This window comes from Mus caroli, chromosome 19 (assembly GCF_900094665.2).
Source record: "Mus caroli chromosome 19, CAROLI_EIJ_v1.1, whole genome shotgun sequence".
NCBI lineage: Eukaryota > Metazoa > Chordata > Mammalia > Rodentia > Muridae > Mus > Mus caroli.
Window position 1 is genome coordinate 3,215,614 of NC_034588.1, and position 12,066 is coordinate 3,227,679.

At 51.2% G+C, this 12,066-nt stretch overlaps 1 protein-coding gene across 23 annotated transcripts in view; it reads left to right on the top strand.

Annotated features, from left to right (window-relative positions):
* The window catches only part of Nrxn2 (neurexin 2), a 118,451-nt gene that overhangs the window by 7,251 nt on the left and 99,134 nt on the right, over positions 1 to 12,066 (top strand). For all 23 annotated transcript variants that reach the window (XM_029472642.1, XM_021151512.2, XM_021151513.2 and 20 more), the window contains exon 2: positions 1,831 to 2,804. In XM_029472642.1, the coding sequence (XP_029328502.1) occupies positions 2,075 to 2,804 (730 nt within the window). In that variant the 5' untranslated portion in view covers positions 1,831 to 2,074. The remainder of the gene's footprint in view (positions 1 to 1,830; positions 2,805 to 12,066) is intronic.

Consider the following 12,066-nt stretch of genomic DNA (forward strand, 5'->3'; position numbering starts at 1 on the left):
TTCAGATGTCTGCCTAGCCACTCCCGAGGGCTTCAGAGCCCTCTCTGCTCATCTTTCTTCTGACCACTGGTCACTCCAGCCACCTGCCTTCTTGTCACTCTTTGTACACCCTGAATGTGGTTCTTCAGTGTAGCCCTGCTTGCTTCTTTTTATAGCTCAGCTTCCTCCCAGGTTGCTCTCTGGGTCTCCTCCTGTCCCACAAGCCACTCTTCTCCCCTTTGGGAGCTCACCTGTGGCTGTCCAGGCTCTCCGTCTCTATCTTGGGCATGCGGGGATGGACAGACTTGGATTTGAAGCCTAGTATGCTGTTGGGTGTCTGTGTGACCTTGGCCAGGTCCCTAGACTTCTTCTGTAGGGTCCCTCAAGGGTGAACAGGAGTAATGGAACTCTTAGAGTGATTAAGTTAAATGACATTTGTAAAAATGCCCCAGATCCAGGCCCTGACAAATGCCATTTGAATTTGGAATTTAATTTTTCAACCTTCTATTTCTTCTCTCCCCACCATCCCTCCTCTCCCCTCCATTACTCTTCGACCTCCACCACTCTTCACGTGCTTTCTCTCCTTCCTATCTTTCCTTCCACCTGTCCCCGGCTCCTCTGAAACTCCGGCCCCCTCCCTGCTTCTTTCCCAGGCTTCTCATCACCTCCATCTCTCCCTCCTTCCCACCCTCCCTCCCCAAAATAAAATCAATGCAATATTCAGGAGGGTTGTTGGATATAAATAATTACGACTTGGAGTTTAACGAGATGCAAATTCCCCTCCCTGTCGTGGGGTATAAATTGCTCTCTGACAGCCCGTTACAAGGGTAATCATTTCAGAAAGGCAATTTTATGCAAATGAACCTGCCTGCCTCCTGGTAGCTCCCCCCAGCCCTGGGTGGGGGGCCTGGAAGAGCTGAGTGTTGAAGAGAACCCCAGTCACTGGGACCAATCCTGAGGCTGAGGATCTGAATCTGGAGGGAGGTTGAGGGTGACTCACCCTTAGTTTCAGAAAGACCCGGGCAAGTGGAAACTGAACAGTTGACAGTGGGCCACCAAGTAAGGTTGGGAGTCCAGAGGGGCTTAGTGTGGCTTAGGGAAAGTGGTGTCTGTGCTCTCCAGTGGGTGGATACCTGGGTCGTGGCTGACTTTTCTCCCTTGCCCCTTCCCAGCCTGGTAACCCTGTGGTACCATTGAGGAATTGGCATTTAATTAATCCCAATGAATTATTTAGCAACTTCATTATCCAACATCAAGAGCTGATGAGAGACTGATCCCCGGCTGAAAGCGGGAGAGCCAGGCCCAGAGGTTAGGGAGCTCAGAGAGGTGGCTGGGGTTAAAACTGCGGCAGGGAGTGCGCCTCGGCCCCGCCCCTTGAGGAACTGGCCTTGGTCCTGACCCTTGGACTTTGTGAGGGCTTCTCCATTGGACTTCGTATAGACTCTACATGTCACTTTTCCACTGGTCCACACCACAAACCAATAATGCCCATAATGAACACCACCTCAACTGTTAGCCCCCCAGTACATCCAAGAATGATGGTGTCCTGCATCTATGCAGGTCAAGGCGATCGGAAAACCTCAAGGGAGCTGGACCAGACTTGTAATCCCAGCACATGAAAGAGAAGGAGGTGGAGGCGGGAGGATATCAGAAATTCCAGGTCATTTCCCGCTACATAAGAAGTGTGTGGGTGTGGGTGTAGCCTGGGCTAGATGAGACTGTCTCCAAAAAACAAAAAGTGCGAAAAGGAAACAGGTGGTCACCTGCCTATTTGAGATGGAGAGCCAGACACCGACGACACCCATTGAATCTGAACCCTCGATTAAACCTTTCCTCTCTGTTTCCCTGCAGGCGTCCCTCCCCCACCTTCCATCCGAGCCCGCCGCGGGGGAGGGGCTCCACCACCGCAGCCGCTGTCGTTGCCTTCCGGGGACGTGGACACGTGAGCCCCGGCTACTGAGTCCATGGCACTGTGAATCGGCGAGGGAGCCCCGCTCCGCGCGAGGGGCGCCCGGCCCCCTCCCCGCCCCATGCGCCCGCGGCTCTGAAGCCTGAGCGGGGCCGGGGGCCGGGCGGCGTCGGGGCCGCCAGAGGCATGGCGCTCGGGAGTCGGTGGCAACCGCCACCCCAGCTGCCGCCGCTGCTGTTGCTGCTGGCGCTGGCGGCAGGCGTCCGTGGCTTGGAGTTCGGCGGCGGCCCCGGGCAGTGGGCTCGCTACGCGCGTTGGGCGGGAGCGGCGAGCACCGGCGAGCTCAGCTTCAGCCTGCGCACCAACGCTACGCGCGCGCTGCTGCTCTACCTGGACGACGGCGGCGACTGCGACTTCCTGGAGCTGCTGCTGGTGGACGGGCGCCTGCGGCTGCGCTTCACGCTGTCTTGCGCGGAGCCCGCCACGCTGCAGCTGGACACGCCGGTGGCCGACGACCGCTGGCACATGGTGCTGCTGACCCGCGACGCGCGGCGCACGGCGCTGGCGGTGGACGGCGAAGCCCGCGCCGCCGAGGTCCGCTCAAAGCGCCGCGAGATGCAGGTGGCCAGCGACCTGTTCGTGGGCGGCATCCCTCCCGACGTGCGCCTATCTGCACTCACGCTCAGCACCGTCAAGTACGAGCCGCCTTTCCGCGGCCTTCTGGCCAACCTGAAGCTGGGCGAGCGGCCGCCTGCGCTGCTGGGTAGCCAGGGTCTGCGCGGTGCGGCCGCCGATCCCCTGTGTGCGCCTGCGCGCAATCCCTGCGCCAACGGCGGTCTCTGCACCGTGCTAGCCCCCGGCGAGGTGGGCTGCGACTGCAGCCACACTGGCTTCGGCGGCAAGTTCTGCAGTGAAGGTGAGCCCCGGCGCGGTCGCGAGATGGAAGGGTGAATGGGCCGGGGCCTACCGGCCCGTGCTGGGGTGGGAGGCCGCGGGAGAGCGCGCCTAAGCCCGCCACGGTTGCATGGAGATGCCCAGATTAGGTTTTAGTAAACTGGGTAAGTGCGTGAGGACGGATGCGACTTAAGAGTAAACCCATAGCGGATGGTGTGGGCGTGGCCCTGGGTGTGGCCAGGATGAGCGCTAGCACGACCTGTAGGGGGTTTGTGTGGTGTGGTCCAGGGGCTTGTGAGTGGATGGATGGTAAGGTCGTGCGGGTGGGGCCTGCGCAGGCAGTACCTGTGGGAGGGCCTGTGAGACACAGAGTTGGGACCCGAACCTGGGGCGGGAGCTGTGTGGCCTGCGGCAGGGTTTGACCTTTGAGGGCGGGGTTTTCGATTAGCGGTGGAGGGATCAGAGTGAAGGAGGCCTCTGAAGAACTGGGGTTTGCTGAGGTTAGTCACTGTCTTGACTGTCTTGACAGAAGGACTGACCTGTGAGACCTGAACAGAAATCCGCTTGAGGGCCTACACCAGAGGGCAGAGAGGGACGTGGGGACAGAGAGATTCAATCACAGAATCTCCAGAGTTGTATGAGAGGGTGGCTGAGGCTCCTGACTAAAAGTTGTCATTTTGGTGATGGGCCTGGATGACAGGCAGTCTCTCCCAGGTTTGAAACTGGGAGGGGAGGCTTGTGTTTCCAACTCGGAAGCCTTTCCCAGCTTGGGGCTGGGATGGGGATTACAGAGCTGGATAAGCCTTGCTGTCACCTTGGAAGGTGGGACAGAATATGGGATGGGGACTTGGAAGGAAGATGTTGGGGCCTCTGCCAGCACCCCAGTTTGTAAGAGAGGTTGCATGGCTGAGCCCATTAACAGGCAGGAGAAAGAACGGACGTTGAATTGAGGGCAGCTAGGCTGTGCTTTAGAGGGGACAAAGGAAATAGCTGCTTTTATTTTGGTGTGACTGCTCAGAGGAGAGGTTTTCTGCATTGATTTCAGGTGGCAGCTCATTACCCAGCAGGTGTATATGGTAGCATTTGTTTTTCTATCTCTACTTGTACAAGTCAGAGATTGCTTTGCAATTGTGTGTGTGTACATGTGTGTACATGTACATGTGTGCACCTTCAAAGAGGTGGAGTCTCTGAGGGAGGGTTTGTCCTCAAACTAGTGTGGCCCTGGGGATGGTGTCCCTGCGGGGGTGTGCATTCAGTCAGCCTGGGGAGGAGTCTGCAGATGTAGCCCTGTTAAGGGAAGGCTGTTCTTCAGTGGTTCGATCGTGTGTTTGTAGCTATGGTAGAGGAAGAGGAAGGAGCCAGGTGTGCTGGTGTGAGTGTACACTCCCAGCGTTTGAGGAGCTGAGGCAGGGAGATCAGGAGCTTAAGGTCACTCTCAGCTATTTAGTGAGTTTGATGACAGCTAGGCTATATGAGACTCTGTCTCAAAGCAAAAAGGCAAGCAAACAGAAAATTTAAGGAGGGGGTTTTGGATTTTGTGGAACTGTGTTCAGGGATACATCTTTAGGAACTGAGTATATTAACATGACACCTTCTCGCCTTTTCTCCAAGGAGCTCAGGCGCTCCCTAAACTGTGAAACTGTGCAGAGGCCTGTGAGGCTGCCAGTGTGTTTGGGTGCCTATGTGTGAATGGGTCTGTTTGCGTTGTCTTTGTCGTTCTTACGACTGGAGACCCGTACCTGGTAGAGAGGCAAGAACACATGCCTGTTCCCATGCGTGTGTTTCACTGAGAGACCATGATAGGACATTTGGAACTTATGAGAAAGTTCCAGAACCTTAACTTTATTCTCCAGTTCCTGTGACCCTTCCTCATCCAGCCTTCCTAGAAAAACAGGAGGGCCGGGTAGTGGTGGTCCATGCCTTTAATCCCAGTACTTGGGAGACAGAGGCAGGGAGATCTGTGAGTGCAAGGCTAGCCTGGTCTATAGAGTGAGCTCCAGGACAGCCAGGGCTACACAGAGAAACCCTGTCTTAAACACACAAGCAAACAGACAGACATACATACACACAAACAAACAATCTCCCTTCCCCCCGCCCCCCCAAAAAAAACCCAACCCAGGATGAACTAACTGCCTTTCTGATTTAAGGGAGGGGCAATTTGAGCCATGAATAGGTTATAGCAACTGCTGCACGGTCCCACCATGGTGGAATTAGGCCCAAGTATTTGGGAATTGCACTCAGAGGCATCTCTGCCCATCCATTCTCTGAAAGCATCCATTGTCCAGATGTGTTGAAGTTTTTGTAGGTGAGAGAGATGGTTTTGTTCAGTGGATGTGCTAGAGTTAAATAAATGTTTGGGTCGGCAGAGCTGAGAAAGATGGCTACGTGCATCTGACCCACTGTGTGTGACTGTTGGCACCGGTAGGGGTGGATGTGATGTGTAGATACCGCTGTGTGTGATCAGTTGAGAGAGAGGTTCTTTGTCTGATAAAGGGCAGGTTGTGTCTGTGTCTCTGCACTGAATATAGCGCACAGCAGCTAGTGGGTGTTTGATTAAGACTTGGGGGAATGAATGGAGAGATATTAATAAGTATTTGAGAGAACAAAGACTTGTGGTAAAGCCATATGTGTTGATGAAAACTCACATGTGTATGTTTTGGGATCTGCGTTGTGGGTGGGCGTGGGGTGGAAGAAACTGACTGTGTGCACTTGGAGCTGGCAGGTGCAGCCAGAGCCCCTGACCCCCTCCTGCCTCTTGCTGCCCTCAGTCTATTTATCTCCTCAGGCTTGTTCCCGAGTCCCTAAGCAGCTTTTGTAGTAAGTAGTGCTTTTCACTTCTACCACATTCTTGTCCGTGTGTGTGTGTGTGTGTGTGTGTCCCCATGTGTGTGTGTCCCCATGTGTGTGTGTGTGTGTGAGCACCACTCTTGCTATATAGCCCAGGCTGGCCTCAAACTCACGGTGATTTTTCCACCTCGGTTTCCCATGTGCTGGAATTGTAGGTGTGTGGCCATCTTGTCAGACTTTCCTCTAAGACACGCTGAGGATGTCCGAAACTGCATCTGCTTCTTTCTTTCTTTCTTTATTTTATTTTTTAATCTTATTTTTCAAGACAGGGTTTCTCTGTGTAGCCCTGGCTGTCCTGGAACTCACTCTGTAGTCCAGGCTGGCCTTGAACTCAGAATTCCGTCTCCTTGAACTCCGCCTACCTCTGCCTCCCAAGTGCTGGGATTAAAGGCATGTGCCACCACTGCCTGGCTTCTTTTTTAAAAATTAAAAAATTTTAATGTGTGTGTGTGTGTGTGTGTAGGTGCACATGAACCACAGCACACATGCAGAGGTCAGGAAACTTTGTGGAGTTGATTCTCTCCTTCCCACTTTGTCATGGGTTCTGGGAATCAAATTCAGATCGTCAGGCTTGGGTGGTGAGCATCATTGCTTGCTAGTTATTTCACATGTGTGAGTGTGTGTGTGTGTGTGTGTGTGTGTCCGTGTGTGTGTGTGTGTGCGCGACTGCGCATGTGCCAAATGTATGTATGTGAACCACGTACATGCCTGGTTCCCTTGGAGGCCAAGATGTATGCCAGATCTCCTAGAACTGGAGAAACAGGATTCTTTTGGAAGAACAGTAAATACCACGGACCTACCTCCCAAAATCTCCATTTCATTTTATTTTATTTTTTAAATTCCACTTATTTATTTATTGTGTGTATGGACAGTCATGCCACAACACACATGTGTGTGTCAAAGCACAGCCTACAGGAGTTGATTCTCTTTCCACCATGTAGGAACCAGCGATTGAACTTAGGTCACCAGGCTTGGCAGCAAGTGCTTTTATCTACCGAGTCATTTTGCTGGTCCTTCTAACACATTCTTACCCACCCAAGGAGGAAGGACATGGTCTCCCTCTGTAAGTTACTGGGGTGCTGGTAGGAAAGCTGAGGGGACCAGATCCTGGCAGATCTCTGAACAGATCTCTCAGTCAGGGTCCTTCCCCTCCTTTGGAAGCTACAGTCACTTCATTATTACCTGCTTTGAGTGGTTTCCATCTTTTTCTGAAGCCAAGGACATTTTTAAAAGTCAGTAATTCACAGTACAGCCTTCCAAAGAGTTAGTTATTATTTTTATATGTGTTTATTGGGAAAACAAATGACTCAAAGCTCTCATGAATTCAGAAAAGCTTTTAGATGACTTTGATGTTGTATTCACCATTGTGGTTAATAAAATATACATTAGGAGAAATAGTTTTAGCTTTATAGGCAAGATGTACCAATTTGCCTTGAGATATTTGGTATACATATGGATTTGTGGATCTTTTGGAATCTACCCTGTAATTTCCTGAGGTCTTGGCTTACCCAGCTACTGAGAACCCACATGGCAGAATATCTGCTGCTTGGTTCCTCTGGGGCATCTGGTCACATGTAATTGCTGACAGAGCTGAGGATGGCTCGCTGAGCATCAGTGTCCCTGCTGCTGACTGGGTGACAAGGCTGGGGTAGCATAGATAGGGATTTTGTCATCTGCACTTTACCACCCATTCTAACCCACACGTGTGTGTGCATATGTGCGTGTGTGCGTGTGCGTGTGTGTGTGTGTAGAAGAGCAAGAAAAGCGATCGAGGAAGAAGGGGTGTGCAGGTAGGTGTGGGAGACCCCAGATGGAGTCAAGGTGCAGATGCCCTGGGCCAAGTGTCAGGTGCACACCTCAATCAGGAGACAGAGAAGGAGACTGTCCCTGTGGGTGCTGCGGAGATGGACACTCTGTGTCGTTGGTTGGCTGGCAGTTTAATTCAATGGGTGGTGATCAAAGCCCCCTTTGTAGTGTGCTGAGGCCTATGGGGGGACTCAGGAGTGAGTGAGATAAGCTGTCTGCTCCAGCTTCGGAAGTTTGGTTGAAGAAGTAGATGCAAAGGCAGTGTAGGGAGTGGTCAAGAGTCTGCATTCAGGCCTCTTGGCCAGTGACTTCATGGCTTATTCAAGCACATGTCTGTCTGTCTGTCTGCCTGTCTGCCTGTGAAGTGCTGTAATAATGGGGCCCGCCTCAAAGAGTCATTACACCAATCTTAGTGAGTTCATATGAAGTCCAGAGAGTGGCATGCGGCACAGAGAAAATGCTCAGTAAGTACAGGCTGAGCATCTTCAGTCCAGAAACCTCAAGCCTAAAGTGCTCTAAAACCTGAGATGCTGAGGGGTACCGGCATTGTTGCTGTGCAGTCTTTTCAGCAACCTCATTTGATGGACTAAAGATGGAGTAAGAAAAAAAAATGGATGGAGTGAAAGCAGTGGATTAAGTCACCTTCAGGCTCTGTGCATAGGTATATGCGAAAGAGTGAATATCCCAAGATATCTCATTATATGCATTCAGCTGGCCTAGAAATTTAAAAAAATCCAAAATCTTGAAATACTTCCAGACCCAAACATTTCAGACAAGAAATAATACTCGGCTTGGGATTGCAGAGACGGCTCAGCAGAGAGCACTGTTCTTGCAGAGGAACCAGGTTTGGGTCCTAGCACCAACCTAAGGCAGCTCACAACCCCCGCAAGCCATTCCAGTTCTAGGGGATAATTGGACAACACTTCTGGCCTCCGTGGACATTTGCATATACTTGACGCACAGGAAGTCATTCAGATATATGCACATACATAAAAAGAAATAGATAAATACTTTTTAAAAGAATATTCAACCTCCAATAGCAGTAAATAAACAGAATCCCCAAGTGCAGTTCACGGCGTGGTACCTGCCTAGAGATATGGCAAGCGCCGTAGTGTAGTGGTTACACAGTAGATTGCTATCCTGGTGTGGTGGTATTACCAGCATTTGGGGACCACTGCTGGAGGAACACAACACATTTGAAGCTAACTTAGGCTACATGGCAACTTCCTCTCCAGCCTTCAGTATATAATGAGACCCTGTGTCAAAAATCAAAATGGCTCCACAGTAAAGGTGCTTGCCACCAACCCTGATGACCTTGGTCAGTCTCCAGAACCCACATGGTGGAAGGGAGAACTGACTCCTGCCGGCTGTCCTCAGACCTCTATGTGTACGCTGTGGCAAGTGTGAATGTACATGCACTCTAAGTAAAGTTTGTCTCTTGTAGGCAGCACAGTACTGAATCCTGTATTCTTTTTAAAGCTCACAGGGATAGACTCTAAATAGATTTTACTATATTTATTTGGGGTGTGTGTGTAGTGTGTGTGTGTGTGAGTGGTAGATAATTTGTGGGAGTAGAGTTTTAAGAATTTTTATTTTATCAGTATTGGGGATTGAACCCAGGGCCCAGCACATGTTAAGACAAGGGTTCTACCAGTGAGCTAAATTCCTCCTTGTCATTCCTGTAAACAGTGGACATTGAGGTCTCAAGGAAGGGGAGGGTTTACAAGTAAAGAGGACTGGTAATGGGGTTGTGAAATATTATTTGGGACTGGCTTTGAACATTGATCAGCAAGCTCAGGGGAGGTCAAGCCAGGCAAAGGGATGGCTACTAAAGAGGTATGGAAGTGGGGAAATATGTGTGCCACAAGTAGAGGAGCACCCGGTACCGGGGCAAAGAATAGAGCTCACGGCAGGAGAAGCTGAAGCCAGGCCTTGGGTAGCTGGTTTAAGTCAATCCTGTGTGTTCATTTGCCAGTCTCCACAGACAGTGGATGTGAACTGGCCGTGGAGACTGGCAAATGAACACACAGGATTTGAGCAGGTAGGCGATGAAGATAAGAACTGTAGGGAACAGGGAGTCAAGCGGAGCGGGATTCTGTACTGCAGTAGGTGGTGGAGAAACCAGTTGGAAGGTAGTTTAAATGAGGTTTTAATTACAGTTATTTGTGTATGTAAGCCTATATGTGCACATATATGAACGAATGCACACATATAGTGTGACTTCTCAAGTGCCATCTACCTTGTCAACTTTTGAGGCAGGTCCTCTCTCTGGTCTAGAATTTGCTAATTAGACCAGGCTAGCTGGCCAGTGAGCCTGAGATCTGCCTGTCTCTGCGTTCCCAGTGCTGAGGTAGCAAAGATGTACCACACCTACACTTCTGCCTGAGTTCTGCAGAGTTGAGCTCACATCTGTTTGTGTGTGAGACACACTTTACTGACGGAGACACCTCCTGCCCTGAACGTTGATTGTTTTGGAGTAGCCAAGAAGGGTCCCAGCAGCTGTGGTGGCCACTGGGATAATGGCAGTGATGGACGGCAGATGCTGAGACCTAGGCTGTAGGTGGGAGGGGGATTCGGAGAACAAGAAACTTCAGTTTGGCATGGTTGGAAGAAAGGGTGGTAGAGGGAGAAGGGGAGGGAGTGCAGGAGGGGAGTGGTATGGCCCTGGCCTTCCTTAGACCCACCTGTCCAGGGTTCTCATTGCTCTTGCTGCTTGCTGAAAGCAGATTACAGGAGAAAGGGTTTATTGTAGTTCAGGGTTTATTGTAGTTCATAATTTCAGGTTATTGTCCATCGCTGGGCAGGGCATGTGTGTGTGTGTGTGTGTGTGTGTGTGTAGGCAGGGAAGGATGAGTGTGAGTGTGTGTAGCTCATAATTTCAGGTTATAGTCTATCTCTGGGTAGGGGATGTGACTGTGTGTGTGTGTGTGTGTGTGTGTGTGTAATTCATAATTTCAGTTATAGTCCATTGCTGGGTAGGGTGTGAGTGTGTGTGTGTGTGTGTGTGTATGTGTGTATAGGCAGGAACTTTTTGTTTTTCTTCTTTTCTTTTCTTTTCGTTTCGTTTCGTTTTGTTTCGTTTCGTTTCGTTTCGTTTTTCGAGACAGGATTTCTCTGTGTAGCCCTGGCTGTCCTGGAACTCACTCTGTAGACCAGGCTGACCTCGAACTCAGAAATCTGCCTGCCTCTGCCTCCCAAGTGCTGGGATTAAAGGCGTGTGCTACCACCGCCCGGCTCTTTTTTTTTTTTTAATTAAATTTTATTGTTTTTACTTATTCACTTTACATCCCGATCTTTGCCCCCCTCCTGGTCGCCCCCCCCACATTCTTTCCCCTTTCCCTCCCCTCTCCTCTTAGCGGGTGGGGCCTTCCTGTGTTTTCCTCCCACCCTGGTACCCCAAGTCTCTGCAAGGTTAGAGGCTTCCTTTCTGAAGCCAGACAAGGCAGCCCAACTAGAAGAATATGTTTCTTTGTTTTTTTGAGGCAAGGTGTTTCTATTGTAGCCCTGGCTGGTCTGGAACTCACAGAGAGTCTTGGGGCCAAACACCTGCACCACTGTGTCAGGCTATGTTTAGATGTTTCATCTTCATGTATGTCTGTGTACCACGTGGTGAGGTACTCAGGAAGGCCTGGAAAGGGAGCTACAGACAGTTGTGAGCCATCATGTGGGAATTGAACATCATGTGGGTCTCTGGAACAGCAGCCAGTGCTCTTAATTGCTGAGCCATCTCTCCGGCCCCATGGTTATTGGAGCTTCTTTGGGGCAATATTTCTCCAGACACCCAGTAACTACTTCAGATCTCAGAGCCGCGGCTTCTTCCCTAAGCCAGGTACGCACAGGGCACGTGTGTGTTTGTGGGCCTGCTGGGCTGTCTTAGAGAAGTTTTCATGAGGTACTGAAGCAGGAGAACCTGGACTCTGAGCTCTTAGGAAGGAACTCAGCCTGGAGAGCCAGGTTATCACATTGAAGCACAAAACTCACCAAGGTTGAGAACATCTCAGTGGGAAATCTTATCACACTCTCTGCCTCCCTGAGCGTTCTCCCCAAGGACTCAGGGAGGCCATGAGTTCCCTCAGGTGTCATTACGGACCGGTCCGTCTTGCCATGGTTTCCCCCCCCCCCCCCAGATATGACCCTTCCTGCATGACTGTTCTTTTCTGAGGGCTCAGAGCATGGCTTTCATTGCTTACAACTCCTCTCCCCACTTCCCCACCTTCACTGATGTCCATAACCCATCTCCTGGGACCCTGAGTTCATGTAAGGTAAGACAGTGCTGCCTCTGGCCTCTGCCAGGTCACCGGGTACCCATGTGTGTGCAGGTTGGGATCAGGTCAGAAATGTGACAATGACCGCTTCCAGGAGTGAAAGGGATGCCAGGCAGAAGGGATGACCTCTCTGGGGAGGTGCAGAGCTGGCTGGCTGTTTCCAGGGAAAGCCAGGACGGTTGCTTGGGCTGGCAGCATCGAGGCCCCGTTCTGCTCGTTGCTGGATGTGTGAACCTGGAAAGCTGACGGAGCCATGGAAAGCCAACGCTCTCGGAGTTCTTCCGGGAGATCACTAGGGTTACTGTGGTTTTTCATCCCAGCGGCCAGGAGGCTTTGAGGCAGAGGTGGCCCTAGGCTAGACCTTGA